This window comes from Pleurodeles waltl, chromosome 9 (assembly GCF_031143425.1).
Source record: "Pleurodeles waltl isolate 20211129_DDA chromosome 9, aPleWal1.hap1.20221129, whole genome shotgun sequence".
Taxonomy (NCBI): Eukaryota; Metazoa; Chordata; class Amphibia; order Caudata; family Salamandridae; genus Pleurodeles; species Pleurodeles waltl.
Genome location: NC_090448.1, coordinates 125,344,816 through 125,367,923, shown reverse-complemented (window position 1 = coordinate 125,367,923; position 23,108 = coordinate 125,344,816). Strand labels below are relative to the sequence as shown.

The 23,108-nt window shown below is 46.7% G+C and overlaps 1 protein-coding gene across 4 annotated transcripts in view; it reads right to left on the bottom strand.

The window, feature by feature from the left end:
- The window catches only part of PRKCD (protein kinase C delta), a 315,192-nt gene that overhangs the window by 36,896 nt on the left and 255,188 nt on the right, over window positions 1-23,108 (bottom strand). For all 4 annotated transcript variants that reach the window (XM_069206388.1, XM_069206389.1, XM_069206390.1 and 1 more), the window contains exons 7-9: window positions 11,347-11,506; window positions 2,439-2,470; window positions 304-389 (exon numbers count right to left, since the gene is read on the bottom strand). In XM_069206388.1, the coding sequence (XP_069062489.1) occupies window positions 304-389; window positions 2,439-2,470; window positions 11,347-11,506 (278 nt within the window). The remainder of the gene's footprint in view (window positions 1-303; window positions 390-2,438; window positions 2,471-11,346; window positions 11,507-23,108) is intronic.

The window sequence follows — 23,108 nt, the reverse complement described above, 5'->3', positions numbered from 1 at the left end:
ACAGTGACCTTATTCCTGGTTTATAGTCCATTACATGTCTGAAAAGATAACAGAACCCGTTTTAAACCTCTGAAAGCAAACAAAAAGTCCTTGGTCGTTTAGAAAAATTGCACTAGTGCGGCGGTGATGATGCCAAGAGGCATGAGATGAAAAGGCGAACTCTTAATACCTACAGGTTTGACATTTCATTCTACCTTGAAAATGCATTTGTTTCAACCACTCTAAGGTGAACTACACAATAAACTATACAATGCTTCATCAGATAGGAATGTCTGGCAAAGAGTATAGAAGTCTTTCGCTTACCACAGTATCTCTGCTGTTTGTGGCTGATCCAGTGCATCTGCCGATGATCTTATCGATACACTTCTTATGTATAGCAGCATTGCATTCTTTAAAGGAGACGAGATAAATGATGGTCAGAAAATACTCTGCAACCCCATTAGCCTTAAAAGGCATCCTCTTTAACTGATGTCGATTGACACATTACGCTGCATTTTTAAAAACTTTTTTAGATAATTGAAATGATACAGCACAAAGAAGCTGCCATGCTTATCAACCTTGCCAACCTCCATACCCCCTGTTATATGTCACATTGCCCAGGACAAGCTGATTTGTTACATTTTTAGTAGGCACTATTACCAGTCTTGAGCAGAAACCATTCTATAATGCTCTTGCTATTGACAGCTACAAAAACAGTCACCTAACAAAAGGCAGGTGGCAATACTTGTGCAATTCCCACTCGCCATGTCTGGTACAGGTCCATACAAAGACCAGTCAGACCTTCCATGGGCCAAAAGCCACAAAAAACAAAATCACAGTTTCTCAGGTCAGTGCATGAGTTGCTGATCCCAATCAGAATCAGTGTCTGGTAGCTCAGTGGACTGAGGCATTCACTCCCCACATCTACGTCTGAGCTACAAGGTCAAATCCTGGCAAAGTCTGTCTTCCTCTAAGCGATTGTCCCGAGATGACCCCAGGGATGAAAGTGAGTTTTACAAGCATATACTGTATTGTAGCTTGCCTTCCGATCCTTTACACCTGGATCTTCTACACCTCCTTCAGACCCTTCACATCCTTCAGCAGCTGCTACACTCTCCCGCTCAGTGTGCAAATGCATCCACTGTAGGGATCTGTGCTTGACCTCATGGTCACAGGTTCAAATCTTGGTGGGTGCCCTCCGGCTTTCATCCTTCCAAGGTCAATAAAACTAATACCACTGAGTTGAGTAACAAACATCTGATACTCAGCACCAAGAGGCACCCTTGGGAGAACCACTGCTTTATAAATACACCTGTTATGTTCCTAAACTTCAGACACGCTCTGGACTCCTTCCGTAACCTCATCTAATTTCCTCTTTCATCTCAATGTTCTCCCTTATCCTCAGCTTTTATTTCTCTAATTAGACATCTTCTTCCTTCTCCGTCCGCCTAACCTCAGCTGCCTTCTCCCATTTCCTATCTTAGGATCCCTCTCTTTATCCTATATAAAAGGTTTTCTTTCCTTTCACTGAAAATAGCTCACCCATGTTCATCTCACCACCCTCAGCATCCAACAGAGCAGTGTCTGCATGTCTCCAGTCTACTACTTACCTTGCTAATCAAAGAAATCTGTGTAAATAGTGAGAGAAAGTTTAATTTTGCAGGTGCCCACTTCTGATTGCAGGTGGCACCTATAATTTTCTTTTTATAAACAATCATTTCTCTCAGTATTATTAATAATATATAATCACACTCAAACACGAGGTTGCAATGAGTGTGAGGTTTATGGATTCAAATGTGTGTGCCAAGATTTCTGCAACTGATAGAAGGATTATGCAGCTGTTTGAGGTGGTTCTCATTCATCTTGGCATGGAGTGGCTCGTTCTTGGGTAATGGCAACTTGTTCTCTAAGCAACAGTCCGGACTGTTCACCTGCGGTCTAGACGTTTACTGTAAACCCTGTATGTAAGTAAGGACAATGTGCAGCAGCCACCCTCCCTTCCCTAGATTCTCAACAGCACAAAATTTATCACTGTGCACAGACTGAAACAGATTATTGACCCTGCCATTTTTTACACGGGTTATGGAGTTATTTATAGACAGTAATGGTACAGAAAGAAATGATGTTGCTTGGCCATCCACTTTTGAAAGGTGGTCTCGCTATACTGCACTGTTGAATTTTATACAAAAATACTAAAACTGCAACTACTATAGCAACTTCTCCAGTCAATATTTTAGCAACGAATTCTATGTAACAATGTATATAACAAGGCCAGCATTGACTTCTAACATTGACTTCCAGTATAGCTTTAGAAATTTCAGAAATAACTGTCAGAGATATTTCTTTTTTTATTTCAATGAGAGAACACTGGTTTGTCAAAGACAATCTTTCCTATAGGTTGGAATTTGATGATAAATGTACTTGTTTTCATACAAATCAAAAACACTACACATACTTACGTCTGCATTTGTACCCTTGCTTGTTAAGTCCCCTAAAATAAAAACAAACAGTGTATAGTTTAAAACAATCATATCATTTTCTAGCATGGCAGTTAATTCAATGAGGAAGTACAGTGTATTTTATTTAGACAATATTTATATTTGCAGTTCATCATTTTTAATAAAGACAGAATAAGAGTATTGTGACATCCAAACTGTTAGATCTGCAAGTGGCACTTGGGCAAGGGATGGTCCTGGTACCGCATTCTCTCGCTATTCCTTCTCACCTTCAAGTCATCCTGATTTCAACTAAACGTCTTGCTTAGAGAGAATTCCCAAAACATTTTAGGCGCAGAAGTCAAGTATACATAAAGAAAAGGTTGAACATCTGTTTAAAAATTGCTGAATTGCAGAGCGTGCATGTTTTATAGGGGAAAAAGGCACTCACTCCTGCAGTACATCAAGCAGGGGTCTGGACACTTATGGGTCTGGACTGAGATGAGGAAATATATACTTTTCCATGTGAGTACCACAGGAGATGATATTTTGTAAACATACACAATGTTATACTCTTCTGTGAATTCAAACCATACACATTGACACGCATGAGAACAGGGCGAGGCATACCTGGGGTTCTTTACCCTGAGCACAATATGGAGAAAATCCTGTGTTTTACCCTTTCCTAAGCATGCATGTTTTCTTCATTATGAGCTTGTCATTGGATACAAAATCAAGGAGAGGCCCTGCAAATGTCTTTGTCCCTAACTCACAAAAGCCTCCGACATGCATTGACATTGCACTTATAACTTTAAAATGGTGCAGTGTGTATTAGAAAGTGCTCTCATAGTCCTACTTTTTCAGAGATTGCTGAGAAAGGATTACCTACATGAAAAAATGTTTCACTAGAAGTCAAATCATTGTAAGGAGTCTTAGTCTATGGAGGAGTTGGGACAGAGTCTTGACAACCTAACTAAGACAAAACTCTCCCATAAAAACCGCACTCAAACCATTTCTATACAAATCCACAAAGGATGCTCTCATAAGTTTTTAAAGGAAGTTATTTGAACTTTGAACTCTGTTGCAAGATGGGTTGCGCCAATTTAATATGCTCAGATTTTTTTCTTTTTAGATCACCCCGTTTTGGACTTTTGTGGGTGAGGCTCACTACAGGTGTCTCAACCAGGGAAATTACATGGCAAATGGACTGCGCACAAAAAGGCCGCTGCAACACAGCAAGGGTAAGGGGCACTTGGCTGTTTACACGTTAACACATGTGCACATGTCTGAAGGATGCACTTGTGAGACAACTATCATTTGCAGCCCAGTAGCTGCACACAGGTAGCCTGGCACAGAGGGGACCTCTACAGAATTAGATATTGACCTGGGGGAGGCCTTATGATGTTAATGTACACTCATAGGGTAGTTTACTGTTTTGTCAGAAGTGACATTTTATTATACATATAGATGGGAAAACTGCCTTGGAGTGCAGTTTTGTTTCCCTTTGGCCTAAAAGTCCAGTGACATATCAAAATGGAAGGTAACATATACGCCAAAATCAAATCTTAGAGTTCCAGGCAGTATCTGTAGAACTTGTGGGTCATCCCTAACTCATATTTTTCTGGGTCAGCTCAGGATCAGAACCAAGTGCAGCATGTTAATTACATTTATCTCCAGCAGCAGGAACAACGGCCTCCCACACAAAAGGAGTAATTAACAGTGCTTCCCTCAACTCCTAGGCAGGAAGGGGCGGGATGAAAATCTACATCTGCTAACTACCTGTCACACATTACCAGGGCTGGGGACAGCCCAGGCCCATTAAACAAAGGAGGGAGCCCAGATAAATGGAGGAATCACAGGAGGGGCTCCTCTTTGAATTTTTGGTCTGCAAGGCCCTGACAAGTGAGGTCAGCGAGCTGGGTAGCTGAGACGCCAATAGCAGATGTGATCAATGACTCCTGCATGAGGTCATCTTGATCTGTTCCAGCATGCTGTGCAGGTTGGGACAGGGGTGGAGGGATAATGTGGCCACATAGGATTAGCTGGGAGTCCTGGATTCTAGAACCTTCCACAGACTTTTAAAAACTCTTGCACATGGGAGAGAGAGGGGGTGTTTGTACGGCTTGTGCTTTTCGCGTCTGACCCTGCGACTGGAACAGCCATGAACAACTGGAAGGACAAACCCGCTGATGCCCAAAATGACTGAGGATTCTGCCCCCAGTTGATCCCAGGACCCTTGAGGCTGGCTCCCTTACACACAAAAGACTAAGAGGAAAGCTGGCACAGGCAGCCTGTGGAACCAGCTCCCTGCAGAGTACAGTGCTTTTCAGGCCAGGACACCAGATGGAATTGCTTCTGGTGGCAAGAACGCATCCCCCTGAGTAAAATGAACTCACAATTGTGTAAAATGGCCCAGCAGGGCATGAGATATCCATGTGTGAAGCCCAGTGATCTCTGACCCCCAACGAGGCTCCAGAGTGCATGGAGCTCTGTTGCCCGAGGATTTCAACCCCCCAGGGTGGACCCATGGCTCGGGTTTGGTGCAAGGTATATCTGCAATATTTACCCCTGAGAGACGGGGTGAGTGAGTAACTTCAAGAGGAGTGTGATAATTTTTCAATATTAGGGAATAAAGGAAATTAACATTCTTCAGAAAATATAATGCATGCAAGGGAGTAACAACTACACAGGAAAGGAAAGGCAATGGAACCTGCCAAGAGTACTTTCCATGGCTATTCCACCAAAGTTTGAGTTCTTAAGTACTCAGACGTTGGTCGTGGTTGGCAGCTAAACCAACATCTCTGCATGCAGCCTCACACTTCTAATGAAACGATCTTGCTCAAACCTGTAAAGAGGAACTATGTGCAAGAAGATGTTCCTGTTTTCACAATTAACCACAAATTTTGAAAGTATACACTGGTTACATTGATGTGATTATGCTTTCAGTCAAAAGCGGTCCTTCCACGTTAATTTCACAATTGCTCCCTCTCTCTGTAACAGGCTCTGAAACACTGATGGAAAAACTGAACTGTGAATGGTTTTCAAAAGCAACTTGATGGATACTGCAATTATGAAAAGAAAGGATGAGTGCAGGCAACCATGAGAACGATGAACAGTCTAAATTAGTTTTCTATCTGCAACAAAAAAATAAATCTAATATGAGTCTCTTAATCATGAAAGCAAAAACGGATTGGAAAAAGCAATAAAGTAATTGTGGTAGGGTTGAAGGCAGTTATTTCTCTTGAAATCAACCAAGGGGCATCAAACAACGCCATACGCATAGTACAGAGTGGAGAATGAGTAAACAAAAAAGACCAAAACAGAGAACTGAAAATTGTAGAACTTAAGCTAACGAAGGTCCAGTTTGTCTCAAAGAGTTAGCTGTGAAGGTAAATTCAGGTTAGGATATGATAGGACAGATAAGGTGTATTCTATAGATAGATAGTAAGTCTGGGTTCCTGCTGCTAGATTTGAACGTACCAAGATCTTAGAAAGTGAAGAGGTCGTGGAAAGGTCAAGAGCAGACCAGGACTATGTCGAAGTTGGCAACTCTTGGATGGCAAAGCAAAACTCTAGAGTACTAGAAAATGTGCCTAACATACAGGAGACAGCTTTCCCTCATGAACACAATGACACTGAAATATCAAATAAAGACTCAAAAACAGTACCAGAACACAAGGTGGGACCATGCAAAGCAATTGCGACAAATTAGGACTTTAAATTAGAGTTTATGCATATATGTATGCTGTATTTGTATAGTGCGAACTTAGACAAAAAGGCAACAGGGGACTTTGCAGAATCAAATGCCCTTATTTGTTATCGGATTGAGGCACCAGTCTTAGGAAATGAGGAAAGCAAGATGTGCCTCATTACAGAGGAAGTGAATGCAGCAGCAATATTCATGACAGAGCAGAAAAGGAGATTAGGTGGTAAATGGCACTCGGATGCTGAACAGATATAATTCTTTAAGCTTGCACAGCCACACTGTAAGGAGGCTAGTCAAGTAAGTGTGTCTACAACTTGACTGAAGTGCTTACTACATGATTGGTGTGCACTTTATACAAACCTAATTTAGCCAGGTGAGGCTTCTTACAGTTAACCAAACTTCCTTAATACTGCTTTACTAGCCCAATTCCATCCCTGGTTGCTGGTTGTCAGAAACAGTCCTACTAATTCACACCATTGTTGCATCTTCTACTCTGTGTGCAGTTTGTGGTGCGTTGACCTGTCCCCCTGCTGCTGCGTAGGTGCCCGACAAGTATTCAAAGTTTTAGCTGGTCGGAAACTCATGTCAGGTCATGGTTGGAAATGGTTCTGAAAACAAGGGTAAACACTGTGCCCTGTTAGTACGACGATGGAGTCAGCTGAACAGGTGATGAGCCTTTAATCATCATACCAGCAATGTTCCCTTCTTACAGTAACTAGGTTGAATCTTTATACTTCACGGTTTCTTTTGTTTTGTACTAGTTCATTCTCATATGAACTCCGTGTCTGTTCAGCCCACTACTGTGGTATTGTAGACAGCAATTGGTCCCTTCATACATCCACAGCAGTCAGTGATTATGTAATCTCATCCCGAGATATCTTCCATTACTTTGACTTTGTTTCCTTAATACTGCTCATGCAGATTGTTGCAACTTTTTCGTTTAGATATACCAAGGGTTTATCATAAAAAAAGATGTCATATCATGGGGCAAGGCTTCAAGAGACTTTAGCAGTGGCTATCTGAATTAGTCACTGGGTTCAGAAGCACAACACACTTTTCTTTGGCACACATTTTTATCAAGAATGAAACTTAATTTTTTCTGTATACAGCAGATGGATGTTATAGACATTCCACTTTCTGGCTGCCATAGGTATATACCAGTATTTATAATTAAATTTAAAATTCCTAATTACACTTCACACAGTCGCGCCAATATATTATATTTCTGATTATAGCAAAGCAAATAGAGATACAGTGGTTAATCTTCGATTAATTAAAATTTGGATTTAAACTTATTTGTCATCAAGATGATGATCATTCGACCCAACCTTCCTCAACTGGATTCATTGGGAAAACAGCTTAAATTGAATGTAAGGCATTAAAATAAGAACAACATGGAGGCATAATGGCACACAAAGGACTGATTAACATTGTTGAAGTAAAAACAGATTCAGAACTTGTATTAGATTCTTATTTAACAATATTTAGATTAGATTCTTATTTAACAATAAAACAACAATACACTGAATCATGTTTAGAGGCTAACTTAACAAAGAAATATCTAAAATCCAGATTACTGGATTATAGAACCCTTGATTCGAGTAGATGCTGGCTTTGTGGCTATAAAGATGAAAATTCAAATCATGTCACTTGTCCATTACCATTAGTCTTAAGGAAATAATACTTGCTGTCCTCATTTATAGAAGCTAACATAAGAAGGAGATCAAATATTGTTTTGTGATGTAAACGCACTGTTTTATTACCAAAGTTAGGGCATTTTTAGATCTTGTTAGTACCTTTTTGCAACTGACCACCATTAAAAATAAAATTATACTATTTCAACAAATCAAGTTTTCATTTGCTACGTGGACACAGAACTGTATATAATGTTCTTCAGCAGATGTTTTATGTATTGGTGTTATACTATTCATGTTTATTGTCATCAAAATTAATAAAATTAAAATGACTTAAAAAAAAATAATATATATATATATATATACACACACACTAATAAATATGCTGCCTGCCGCATGCGTTCCTCCGTGGTTCAAATAAAAGTGTGAGCTATCAAAAGGAAGTGTTTCAGAGGATGCTTCTTGTCATATTTTATAGCCTGAATATAAAATTTGCTCTAGTCATTTATGAAAGTTATGCCACACACCATTTAACTTTTCAGAAAGGGATACAAACTTTCTTTTACAATAATTTGGGCTGGACCTAGCATTTGCACTTAAAGTTCTCATTTTAAAAAACAGATATTTATGGGGGTTTCGTATATTCAACTGTGCACTAAAATAACATGTGCATTTGAAAGAGGTGTAGACACCATGCCCATGTGGGTTTCTCTCAGAGTCTTATGCATCAAGTACAATCATATGCTGAACCACTAAAGCATTTATGTCTATAAATGGCTTTGCGAGCATGGGTTGTCAACATAATACAGCAACTCTGGGTAAGTTTGGTGCTTTGCATCCCATAAAACATATCTTTAATCGTAATCAAACAACTAAAACAAAGTTCGTGTTACTTTCATGTTGCTTCAAAATGATTTGGACTTAACACTGCTCTTGATATGCAATAAACAAACCTGCATGAACGATTTGCAAACAAGTTCTCCTGTATTGAAATATGACGTTACAAATGTGCCACTCTACACTGGTAAGATTACGTATTCCTTCCTTGCTTGCAGTGGCGGCTGGAGGGGTTTCAAAATGGAGGGGCGACTCTCCCATGCTTTTAACATGCGGGAGTGCATCTGTTGTTATCACTACAATGAGAGGCATTCATTAACACTTTTAATAAATGCCACTCAATATAGTAATACAAACTGTTGTACTAAAGTGAAACGCTCCCGCATGCAAAAAGCATACGAGTCTTTTAAGTACGTTAGTTCAGGATGCACACATCCAAAACCGGCATATTTAACAGTGCTCTTTCTGTGTGCTTTTAACATGCAGGAGTGTTTTCGTACATCAGTTACTATCACTACACTAACAGGCATTTATTATAACTGTTAATAAATACCTCTAAGTATACTGATATGAACGGATGTACTAAAATGAAACACTTCAGCACTTCAAATACCACATTACATGCTCTAAACAGGTACTCCGTGCTTGCTAACCATGCACAGTGCATCTATTTACAACATACTTGTGGCTCGAGGTCACAGTCTCATGACTCTGTGACCTCAAGTCACATGCCCTCTGTCCTTCACAGACTGCAAGCAATACCCTTTCCTAACCTGTCATGGTGGTCGAGTTTTGGAAGGGTGTTGCTTGCAGACCTTTGAACTGACTGACAGGCAGTCCTGGGAATACAGGGCTTGTGCCCTGGAAGCCCGGGAGTGTTTGTAAATACGGCGCACCTGGCGTCATGAATAGGAGATCTCTTCAGACCCCCAAAAATTGCACTAGGTCAGCCCTTAGCATTCTTAGAGATTGTAGTAAAAAAAAAAAAGCTCTGCTGCACATGTTCACTATATCATGCACCCCTCACAGTACTGCCTGGCTACCTGACTCTCGTCTCAGCAAGAATGAGAGGCAGTTAGACACAGAGGGCAGCACATGGCATGGCCTTAAAGACCTGTTTTTTAATTACAAAATAACTTATGTGGATGGTGTCTGCTCTTCACAATTACCAGCCACATAACTAGGAAATCGATGTGGGCAGCGTCCTGGCGCCCTCTAGTGGCTGATGTGTATATGTTGAATGCGCACAAAGGGTCTTGAGTCCCCTTCAGAGTGCTGAGAATTAAGGAGCTGAGGGTGTGTAAAGGCCAGTAAGTGGGCTAGCTCCATGTGCCTGGCTTTCAGTAAATTTCAAGAGCTCGTCTGAACTTCAGTTTTTTTTTTTTTATTCTGTTCCAGGGCAGAAGAGAGTGCCAGAGACGGCATCCTTAAAACTAAAGTAATCTATTTGTCTAGCAGATAATCAACTGGGTTTAGAAGGTTGATCTTATATGTGTGCTACTGTTCGAAGATAAATTACACGGGCCCAATCTAAGGAAACTAGGTGAATGAAGGGCATTATTAGAGGGGAAAGCAACTTATTTTTGCTCCCTAGCCACTGCAAAGCCCCTTCTCTAGTTTCACTTCCTGAACCAATCAAGGGATTTTTCAAGAGACTGAGCAAGGCTTACCCATACCCTCCAATCACCAACTCTTCCAGAGAGGGGGAAGCCAGTTTATGGGTTAAAAATAACAAGCAGTACTTGGTCTCATTTTGTGAGGTACCACAATACCCTGTCTCATTGTTATATCTTCTGAACCGTACAGAGTGATATCTCTTTACATGTACTTGTGCTTATTTGTGTGCTTGGTGACAAGGCACAGTTACAGGGTGATCCCAAGGCTACATGGAGCATCAACAAACTCCACCAACCAAATAAAATGAAGCAGCTGAGTTTCCACGCCATGGGCTCTATGGCGGGTCCATAGAAAACTACGGTGTGCTTCACATTTCTTTAGGGCTGTTAAAACACAGACCAAATGTGGAACATGTATGTTAGTGCTTTGCCTAGTATGGGAAAAATCTGCCCAGAAAAAGGATTTCGGAAGTGAGTAATGCCAAAAAAGAAGACAATGCCTGGATGTGTTAACTTGTGCAGAAGGTTAGCCAGCTTAACTGATCATCAGCAACTGCCGCTGGATCACTGCTAGGTAACCCAAATCTGCCTTTAATACATTCCTCCCATCACGTTTTGTGGGTCTGATGTTACACCCTAAGAGTGGTGAAGTTAATGACTAAACATGAGTCCCTTGCTCACTGTGCCTCACTGACAAGGCCTAACAAGGCCAGAATTGGTCTGGAGTTTCTTGTGTTCCCTTCAGGAGTGGGCCTTGTCTGGCAGGTCAGGGTGGACTGTTCCCATGAGTAGCTGAGTTAGCACTGATTTGCATTAGAGAGGCCTTTTTTAAGAGAGGCACATGGGTGCAAAATGGGTTGGATTGAAGCATTCCTCCCGTCACCTCGTGTGTGTTTGATATTTACATTTAATATATTTACAACAAAATATTTAACTTTCAAAATGATGTGTGTGTGATTTCATTTGGAAACTGGAGCACCCGTTTCCCATGACATGTGGTCATTTCAAGCACTAATTATTAAGTTGTCCACATCAGTTTTCTCATTTTTGTAAGGGAAGTTAATTTTGTCTGCCTCTAGGTTTTCCCAAGAAAATGCAATAAACCATGACACGAAAAGCCAATAATTCAAACTCCTTACCAGACAAATTCTTTACAGACTGAACAGAATGTGGGCTGTCTGAAGAATATAGCAGTGAATTCATGGTTCTTGATGTAGTGGATTTTAGCTTGTTTTATAGCTCCTCTCCTCCGGTTGATGGTCACTAACCCCTCATCTTCTTTTATGGGCTGCTTACTATCTGGGTACAGAAAAAAGCACAAGATGTTAATTGGCACAAGAAGTCACTGAATGTTAACAAAACTTCACACTAGAAAAAAATCAGACTATTTGGGAAACAGTAACAAGCTTATTGTCTATGATATTCAAAGATGTTCCCCCAATAAAACTGAACATTTCAGGTCGGTTTGCTTGCAGTTTTTTCTCCAGGATACAGGGAGTGATAAGGGTTGATAAATTCCAACCTAGGCCTGGATTACGGAATGAATGCACTGTCATGGGGCAGTGTGCGTTATGGTCATGAATCCACTGCCCCAGGGCAGATATTAATTCGTTTACAAGCTGCCCCGTGTTTCACAGTGCAGGTGTCAGCTGCCTGCACATTAAAGAGGGGATGGAGATTACCCTGCAGGTAGGTGAAGTGAGTGACAGCACATACTTGAAGGTGGGTGTGTGTGTGTGGGGGTGTCCAGTACACCTTTGAAGGGGCTGTTGGCCTCTGCGCAGAGTCCACAACAGGTTGCAAGCTCAGAGGCAAAACGATGAAGCGTTTCCTAGATCTGTATAGAGCAACGCTACTGTGCTAATAGGGGTGCCTCTCTAGATAGTGCTGGTGCTACACGTGTGCCAGCACTATCAGTGTTACAGAAGGCACCCCCTTCTTCAAAACCATAATGCCCTGCGGACACACAAAGCAGGCAGACATGCCCGTGGTGCACCCGGCACAATATGCATTATACATCTCTGTTACTCTATTGGTAACATTCCTTTGAACATATATTCCCCATAGTACAGTTTGGTGTCTTACAAGCTAAAGTGTACTAGCTCTGTTTGAGCAAACTCTAGGATTATGGGACTGATTTAGAGCTTGATGGATGGGCACTCAGGGACAAAAAGTGACAGATATCCCCTCCAACTTATTACAAGTGTTCTAGGCTAAAATTCCTAATGTTCATTGCCAAATGCAAGTTTAACGCACAGTTAAAAGTACTGTGCACGGTTAGTATGAATAGCTAGAATGATGAACAGTTGACTATCAAGGGATCCTAGGCCTTGACATTCCTCCTTCAAACACAGGGTACAGCAATCTGTGAATCCTGTAATAACCAATACATCCATTACATGAGTTAGTAGGGATTCGGGATCTCATTCTTTCTATCATGTGGTTAAAATGATTATAAATTAAAAACCGTTTTTTTTTTTAAGAGCACCATCGATAATATATTTAAATTATATTTTAATAGCACTACAGAGAAAGTGTTCAAATATAAATACAAATTATTCTGCTTTTTTACTGTTTGTGGAACAGAATTGTGATGGCATATGTCCGGTATATAGATAACTTCATCATGATAGAGAAAAATCCCACCTTCCCAACCCATAGCTTTATTAGACCAGGCTTTAAACAACTTATGCATGTAGGAGCATATCGATACCACAACTGGTCGCCACCTGTTCATAGGGGGAGGTGTGTATCCCCATCCCCCTCATTCTCATTGCTGCTTATAGAGCTTATATCCTCCCCATCGGTGAACCACTCCAACAATATACCCCAAGCCGCCACATCAGCGAGTGCCCTCTCATCACTTTGTGTCAAGCACATATGCTGCTCCTCTGCCCCCCCCCCCCCTCCAGTAGATCTCGCAGCCAACTGGAAATCATCAGATTCCGAGTGCTCATCCAACCTATTGCTACTCTACGCTTGGCCAGTACCAACGCTAGCTGCACCAGTTTATACACAACTCCCTTAACCCTCAGCTTACGCACCACTCCCAGGATACAGGTCGTCGGCATTGCCTCCAACCCCAGTCCCGTAGCCTCCTCAATCACTGCTACCACTTCCTGCCAAAAGTCATATACCGCCCTGCAAGTCCAGGCCAGGTGTAGGAAGGAAGCATCAAATTCACCACACCTAGGGCAGCACGCTCTACGGTTCGGGTCAATCCTAATCAGTCAACGGGGTGTGAGATACGTTCTGTGTAAAAGTTAAAATGCAACAGCTTGAACCTGCGATTACACAACACCATTCGCACCAACGACAAAGCCGAATCCCAATCAGCATCTGCTATGGGCTCCCCCAAATCAGATTCCCATGCTCTACGTCCCACACTTATCGCACCCGTTTGATCATCGTGTAAGGCTTTATAAAACTGAGTAGAGGGCGTGGCTTCGGGCGTCAAGATGGCGGTCGCACTCTAAGAGTGCTCTGGACCCCTCCGTCATCCGCCCTACGAAGCTGCCACTATTCACACTACTGGCGCTGCCCTGGGGGTGCCCATCGGCTCCTGGACCCCAGAGATCCCCCCTGGAACCATCCGCGGCATATTTGAGCCGTAATAGAACCAGCCGCGGCCGGCTCGATAAATTCAAAATGGCGGCCGGGACCGCGGCGCTCGGCTGAACCCGAGGTGGGAGGCTCCCCCGCTGGGGCGACCGCTCGGTGGGGGATGCCGGAGACGCCGGCCCTGCGGTCCGGGACTCGGGCCCCTTGTGGGCCGATGTGAGGCGAAACGTGTCTGCGGTGAGGAGGAGGACTCCTGGCGACCTGGGCCCCGCTGTGCATCTGCGCGGGGGCCCGGGAGAAGTGAAGGATATCCCGAGACGCGAGGAGGTCTCCTCCGTCTAGAGTGAACGAGGCCCGGGAATCAAGGAGGGGCCGTGAACGCGACTCCGGCTGCGCTCCTGAGGGGAGCTGGCTCGCCCGGCGGCCGTCCCGAGTGGAGGGACTGGCGTCGGGGACGCCGGCGCTGTGCACCGAGACCCGGGCCCCGGTGGGTCAGGCCATGAACACACGAGCGGCAGCTGAAGGACTCTCGGGGGGTCGGACCCTCTACACAGGTATGCGGGGACCCGAGAGATAAAACTGACCTTAACAGGGAGGCTGCCAAGTGGGACCTTCCTGCTCCCAGTCACTGACTTTGAACGCCTGGGGCGGAGTAGGTGGCCCCCCGGAGATCGCTGGCATTGGGCCTTAGGGGGCGAGAGAACTCCGCACCGAGAGGCGGGGACCCCCCCCCCCCCCCCTCTCGGAGGAAAACGAAGGCACCCCAGCGCGTGCTCGGCGGGAAAGAAACCCCCAATCAATACAATACAACGAGCACTTGAATCCAGGAAAGGACAAACCCCACCATCCTGACTGATACCGAGAGACCTCTCTGGCCCCTAGCAGCACTCTGGGGGCGCGGCGCGGGCAACACTTCGACCGGCCCCGGACGGGGGGAGCCGATGGAGACGTCCTGGACTGTGGGGAGGGCAGGGAGTCCTGCGAGCCCCCGATGACCTGGAGGCACGAGGTGAGACCCGACGCAACTCTGGGCAGTCGCCTGACGGTGTGAGTTAACGGAGTGGAGAGGAGCAGTGCCTGTTGGACCCCGAGAAGGTGATTGGGCTGATGCCCACCAGCGTGTGCTCTGATGCCCCACTGATAGACCCCCTCTGAGGTGGTCCCCTGTCGAAGCGGCCGGACGCAGAAACCTGGACGAGGTGGATCTGGGTGACGACCGGCCACCCCCAATTCCCTGAGACAGAATGGGAAAGGACAAAGCAAACAAACAACCCCCGACCTCCCAGCAAAAGATTGACCAGTTCACAATGCCAGCGGGCCCCAGAAGAGAAGGGGAAACCGCCAGTGGAGGCGCAGCGCTTGACGGAGTGAGCGCCATCCTCCAAGCAATTCATTCGTCGCAATCGGCTGTGGAGACCAAAATTGGGGAAGTGCGTGAGGACATGGGCCTTATCAGACAGGACCTCAGAAATGCAGTGAGCCGAGTTACGGAGGTGGAGGGCCGGGTCTCCCAGACCGAAGACGAGCTGGCTGATCTTAAAACAAAAGTGGCCCAGCTACAAACACGTACCAGCGAGCTGCACCGCCGTGCTGAGGATGCAGAAAATCGATCGAGACGCAACAATCTGCGTTTTATCGGATTCCCGGAGGGCGCGGAGGAGGATAAAGTATCGGAATTTTTGGAGCGCTGGATCAAGACTTGGATGCCAGACCAGGCCCTCTCACCCTGGTTTGCAATTGAACGCGCTCACAGAGCCCTTGCCCCGCGCCCCCCTCCGGGTGGCCCGAAGCGCCCGATGATTGCACGTTTTTTTAACTTTAAAGATCGAGACAATATCCTTAAAGAGGCGAGATGCCTGGAAGATCTTCAATGGGAGAACCACAAGATCCTGATATTCCCAGACTACACACAGGAGGTTCAGACCCGCCGCCGATCGTACGAGCAAGTCAAACAGAAACTCAGAGCAATGCAACTCTCATACATGCTCCTCTTCCCGGCGCGGCTTAAGGTCATCGTGGCTGGTAGGGCGCATTTCTTTGAATCTCCGGAGGAGGCATGGGACTGGCTGACCAAGGAGGGCGGTGGAGCCCGAAAAGGAGCCCCAAAGCAGGGAGGAGAGCCCGCTCGGCATAGTCCCCCCCTTCCGGGGGGACCCCGAAGGAGTCGGAGGCGCACCAGATCTCGGAAACGGATGCAGGATGGTCTGGCCGTTCCTGGAGGTGGAGGAATGGCTGGGGACTCTAGCTCCCGGGTGGAGGGACTCTCCATCGAGTCCCCAGAGGGGCAGGAACAGATACAATCCGAGGATGATAGACGTCTGAGCCAGTCCCCGGTGCTTGGTTGAACTGTTACACGGAGTCTTCGCTGTGGCACATTGAGAGGATCGGGGGGAACGAACCGCCTTTGTGGGGCCCCTGGGGCGCGTCGTCGGACGATTCGGCGGCCCCCCGGGGTTCGCCAAACAAGACTTGAAGACTTTTCACTTATGATTGCAGAATGATCCGACTGAATGGAGGGGTCCACCACTCCACTCCCAAGACAGTCTTGCTGGCTGTTATGTTCTGGTTGGGGTCAGGGGCGACAGATGCTTCCAGGGTGGGAGTATGGGGTGGGGGGCAGTTGGGGGGCGAGAAGTTTGAGTTGGGGTTAGATAGTAGCACTCGGTCATGTACTGACTATAGGTTTAGTACCTCAATGTTATGTTTTAAACGGTCATCCCTATTTCCACTGACAGACACCCAGCAAGATATGACACCCACGCAGCCCACGCCTGGTCCTCACTGACACAAATCATCTCCTGGAATGTAAACGGGCTCTTAGATAAGATCAAACGATCTGCAGTTTTCAACACCCTCCGCAGATACTCCCCCTCAGTGGTCCTACTGCAGGAAACTCATCTCATGGGAACTAAATGCCCTATGCTCACACGGGGAGGATTTGATAGGGTTTACCACGCAGGTTTCTCCAGGGGAGTGGCCATTCTGCTCAGCCGCTCTCTACCTATGGTGATAACATCTACGCTGTCTGACCCACAGGGCAGATTCGTGATCGCTTCAGGGATGCTTCACGGCACACCGCTGAACCTTGTATGCGCATACGCCCCCCAGCGGGATTCGACGCCTTCTTACTCTCACTCCGCCAGGTGGTAGCGGGACTCCCCCAGGGAACCACGTTGATAGGAGGGGATTTTAATGCTGTTCTGGACCCCAGACTGGATATATCCGGTGACATTACCACTGGTAGGGCCTCTCGGGCTGCGAGTCTTAACGGATGGGTGGAGAGCCTCGGCCTCTGCGGGATATGGAGAACCTGGCACCCTAAAGAACGTCAATACACACACACATCAGCCGCCCACCGGACACATTCCAGAATTGATTTAATATTTATGCCTGCGCTGGATGTCATCGGTGTCACGGGGACCGATATACTGCCACAAGGGGTCTCAGACCACGCACCTGTGCGAGTCCGACTGGGTGGGACAGACCCCACCAGGCGCCCATTGTGGCGCCTGAATGCATGGTGCTTACAAGATAACGAATATACCCTTGAAATAAGAGACCGCCTTGCTCAGTATTTTGAGTTGAACTTGGGAACGGTCCAGTCCCCAGGTATAATATGGGCTGCCGGCAAAGCTACACTAAGAGGGCATGCCAAGTGTCTTCTTCGTGCACGGGAACGTGCTCGAGACTCAAGAGTGTCTGCGTTGGAGGCTGAGGCGCTGAATCTGGAGCGCCAGCAAACGACCTTATCCTCGGCCTCTATTCTGAGGCAACTTACTAAGACCCGAGAGGAAATCAGACACTTGGTCCTTGAGTCAGCAAAACACCTTTGGAGAGCATCGGCCGCCCGAATATATGGCTGGGGGGACAAGAATGGAAAACTCCTGCATTGGCTGGCCACCCGCCCCCTGGCCAATAGAATCATACCTGAAATTAGAGACGACTCAGGTGCTCTCGCCAAAGCGCCCATCGAGATAGCTCAGAGCTTCGCCTCTTACTATGCACGCCTGTACGCAGAGCACCCTCGGCCCACCGTTGAAAGGTAATCCCCCCTCCTGAACGACATAACTCTTTCTAGAGTCTCCCAGACGGCCAGGAGTAGTATGGATGAGGCAATCAGCCTCACAGAAATAACCAACGCGATTGCCAACCTGGCATCAGGCAAGACCCCAGGTCCTGATGGATTCCCGCCAGAGTTATATAAGAAATGGAGCGATATTCTGGCTCCACATCTGCACAACATGTACGAGGAGGCTGAGCGGAGGGGACACTTCCCTCCTGGGATTGATCTAGCGACAATAGTAGTGATCCCCAAGACCCAGCCCCCGTCGCAAAACTGCTCAGCATACCGACCCATTTCACTCCTGAACACTGAAGTCAAGGTACTAGCCTCAATCCTCGCCTCAAGACTAAGAGATGCAATACCCACACTGGTGCATCCTGACCAATGTGGCTTTATGCCTGCCCGTAGCACTAGACATTGTATTAGGAGATTACACCTAGCGTTGGCGCATCAAAAGACCCTGCCTCGAACCCCTCTGGCTTTGCTTCTACTCGACTTCGAGAAAGCCTTTGACACGGTAGACTGGTCCTACCTCGAAAACGTCCTACAAAGCAACGGCCTTGGGCCCAGATTCCGAGGATTGGTGAAACTACTTTATGCTAATCCCACAGCACATGTCCAAGTAAACGGAGTAATCTCAGACCCATTCCCTATCGGCCGTGGAACTAGGCAGGGATGTCCATTATCCCCCCTGTTTTTCGCATTAACAATAGAGCCTCTGGCGAAAATGCTAAGGGATGACCCGCTGATAGAGGGCTGGTCCTGGCCCGTCTGCCAAGAGGATCGCGTGGCACTGTACGCGGACGATGTCCTGCTGTACATCTCAAACCCGGCCAAAAGTGGCCCCCGCATTCTACAAATTCTAGATCTCTTCTCGGATGCCTCAGGACTGACCCTGAACCCTAGTAAGTCCCTGCTGGTTCCTCTCCATCAATCTCGAGACTGCATAGACTGGCAGCAAAACATTCCAATACGAAGAAATAGTTTTAAATACCTGGGCGTGCATGTCTCCTTGCTCCCTGAATTAGCATGGGAGCTTAACATTACACCATTAACCAAAAGAATAAAAAACGACCTCCAACGCTGGAGTGACCTCCCCCTTAACTTGTATGGGAGAATCGCTCTTTACAAGATGATGGTTCTCCCCAGACTCCTTTACCTCCTCCAGAACTTCCCTTATCCTATCCCCATGAGATGGTTCAGGGAAATGGACTCACAGGCACGCCAATTTTTATGGAACGGCACCCGTCCTCGACTGGGGCTTAAAACATGCCAGAGGGATGTCTACGAGGGGGGATTGGAAATGTCCAACATCCATTACTACCACCTAGCAACGCAACTACTAGTGATAAATGATTGGGTAGGGGGTGGATGGACAGATCCGGCGTATCGATTAGAACTTCAGACCATGAGTTATCCAAAGATCTTCGATGCTCTGTATGGAGGCCCGATCTCGCGTGGGACCCCGGAGGTGACCGGGGTGGTACTGCGGGGTTGGCGGACGGCCCAAAAGGTGACAGGGTGGTGGGGACGCCTCACCCATCAGACTCCACTATGGCAGGGAAAACACTTAAGAGAGATAGCGAGATTGGAGGGATTCCAGAAGTGGGACAACATAGGTATTTCTACACTAGGCGACGTATGGGACGGCTCACACATGCACTCTTTTGAAGACCTCCAGAAAACGTTCTCACTAAATAAGATGCAATTCCATAAGTATCTCCAGATCCGCCACGCCTTGCTGACAGAAATCCGGACAGGGGATAATATACCTGAATATAGCCCTATGGAGGCGAAAGCCCTGATGGGGAGCCTAGGTAGAGGAGGTGTCTCCCAGATATATCGCTCGTTGATTGCCACCACTGGTGCCGCCATGGAGGGACTCAGTCAGAGATGGGAAGGGTGGGTGGGTCCTATGGAAGAGGTAGACTGGAACGAAGCATTAGCAGCCCCACACACTTTAACGATGACGACTCGTCTCCGACTAAAACAGACTTATTATCTCCATATTGCTTACCTAACACCCGTCAGGTTGTACAGGGCAGGTCTCCGTGACGCAGCTGACTGTCCACGTTGTAGGGACCCAGACGCTGACTTTTTCCACATGGTATGGTCCTGCCCAATTATTAAAGCTTACTGGGGGGCTGTTACCATGGAGATCTCAACGGCCTTACAGTATGACATCGAGTTGACGCCAATGTTGCTCCTATTGGGGATCATGGGTGACACTGGACTGAGGAGGGCGGAACGGGCCTTTCTGGGGGTGGCGTCCTTAGTGGCCAAAAGAGACATAATGACGGACTGGAAAGCCCAAAACGCACCGGCTCTGACTAAATGGAGAAGAGGAGTGGACTGGTGTGCTCAACGTGAAAAACTCGTTTACGAGGCCAGAGGGTGCCCGAATAAATATGATAGGGTTTGGGGGAAATGGGAGGCCACTGCACTCAACCCCCCTGCACTGTCGACTGCCTCAGCACCAGAAAGCACCTAAACGGGCTTCCCTCTCCCCCTTTATTGGGTGGCGACAGGCATGGGATACTTTACAGAGAGACGCATAATCTTCACACACAGTGTATTGTCTGAGAATAGGGATTGACCATTGTTTGGTGCCCGTTGGCGCCTAGTTACGTGTATGTATTTTGTTTTTCTCTTTTGCAAAACCAATAAAAATATCTTTATCAAAAAAAAAAAAAAAAACTGAGTAATCAAGTGCGTCCTCTCACCAAAGTTAATCAAAACCATTTAGTTCTGAGGATGCCCTAGGAGAGACTGGAAAACTGCCCCAAATCTCACGTGCCTCACTCTCGATTTTTGCATATTGCAGAAACTGACCAGGACCCAGATCAAACAGATCCTGAGCATCAGTAAAGGACAGAAACTCACCATTAGGATAAAGATCACCAGCCACCTCACGGCCTCCCAGTCTCCAGGCCTTTGCCGACATTTACCTTTCCATATCCCGAAATGGGGCCAGATACCATATCTTTAGCTCACTATGAAAAGGGGCTCGCCTGATTACATGCTTAACTACCTGCTCCCAGATCCCAGCAGTAGACCTGGCCAGGTAGGGCGCGGCGGGGTCAGACCTACCCCCGACATCAGTATATACACCAATGACCACACATACCAGCATACAACCTCTCCTCCCAGCTATCAGCTTACGTCATCGATTTGGCAGCACATTGCAAATGTGCTGCATAATAGTAGTATCTAATGTTGGGAATCGCCAGTCCACCCCCCTCAAGATCCCCCTGCAGCACAGACAATGCCACCCTGCTCCGTCGACCGGCCCACACTAGAGAAATCAGCAGACTGTCCAAACAACGAAAAAGAAGCACTGCCAACGGATACAAAGAGTTCTGTACTAGGTATAAACACCGGGACAAGAACACCATCTTTGCCACTGCTGCCCGACCCATCACTGCGAGAGGCAACCTATTCCAAAAGGATAAGGAGCATTCCAGGCTCGTCACTACTCCCTCAACATTATGTTTATTATACGCAGCCACAGAATTAGTGACCCATATACCCAAGAACCTGAAACTCTCAACCTCCCACTGAAGCCCCGCCTCAGGAAGTTCAGCCTGTGGAACCCCAATGAGGGACCCCAAAGGGAACAGGAGTGACTTCTTCATGTTGATCCTAAGACCAGAGGCAGCCCCAAAAGCATCCAGCCTCTGCCGAAGCATTGACACCGAGACACGGGGATCCGGTACATAAACAATGCATCATTGGCATACATGGAAATTACATGTGTAGACCGTCCCACCAGAATCCCCCACTGTACCAACTCCTCACGAAGCCAGATCGCTAGAGGCTCCACCGCTAGAGCAAACAGAAGAGGCGAGAGTGGGCATCCCTGTCGTGTACCCCTGCCTACCTCCCAGGTGTTCGATAGCTCTTCCCTCACTTGTACTTGTGCAGTTGGAGCAGTATACAGCAACCGAACCCAAGCACAAAAACCGGGGCCAAACCCCATGCCCTGCAAGACCTCCAAAAGATATTTCCACTCAACTGTGTCAAAGGCTTTTTCCAAGTCAAGAGACGCCAGCGCCAATTCTGTCTCCACACCTTGGGTCTCATGCAAAATATGTGCCAATCGACGCAGATTATAGGATGTATTACGACCAGGGATAAACCCACATTAGCCCTCGTGCACCAAACCCTGAATCACCCCACGAAGCCGGGTGGCTAAAATCTTGCAAAGTATCTTGACATCGCTATTTAGCATGGTAAGCGGGTGATATGAGGAGGGGTCACCTGGATCACCCCCCCCCCCCACCCACCTCCCCGGCTTGAGCATCAAACACACTATACCCTGGTGCATGGTGTCCGGCAACATACCACGCACTTGTGCTCCCTCAAAGACCTCCAGGAGCTTTTCCTGTAATGATAAGGAAAACGCTTGATACAACTCAACAGGAAAACCATCACTACCAGGAGATTTGGATTTTGCCATTGCAGCCACTGCTTCACCCACCTCTTCTACAGTGATCGGAATCTTAAGAGCATCCCTACTCTCTGGACCCAGGCGCGGAAGCCGCACCTGCTGTAGAAACTCCCCCAGCCTTCTTCAGCTAGTTCAGCATCAGCCCTCAATGCCCTCTGGAGGTGCGCAGCTAATTCCTGTAGGATGTACATGTGACCCGTAAGCATTTCACCCTCAGCGTTCCTAATATGCAGAATAGGAGGGGCCTCGACCTCTTGTTTCAGAATTCACACTAAGAGCTTGCCAGATGTATCTCCCTCTCAATGCAATCGCTGCCTATACCCTCTGAGTGTTGTCCGGCTTAAGTAAATCCACAGGCATTCGCCAGCCTCATGCTGTGCAGGTGGCCGCCCCTTCCCATTGTAGATGTAACCGCACTGGCGCATGATCAGACAAGAACCTACCCATATGCGTGACATCCAGCACGTGTGAGCCACTGAGACCACCCAGCAGAAACCTGTCCAGTCGGGTATGAGTATCAGGGTGCTGTTCCCTCCAACTATCCCATAGTCCCAGGTGTGCCATCACTTCCCTAAGAGATTTCATCATCAGGGGTTTAGTTCCCAGCTTCAGCAGAAGGTGGTCCAGATCCCTATGCAACACGCAATTGTAATCCCCTTCCCAGACCAAAGGCCTATCCTCACTGTCCCCCAAAATCTCAGGTATTCTGGTGTAGAAGGAATGATCATCCATGTTAGGGGCATAGGTATTGAGGATAACAATGGGTAAACCATATAACATGCCCTCCACTAGAATATATCGGCCCTCAACATCTACCTCACTATATA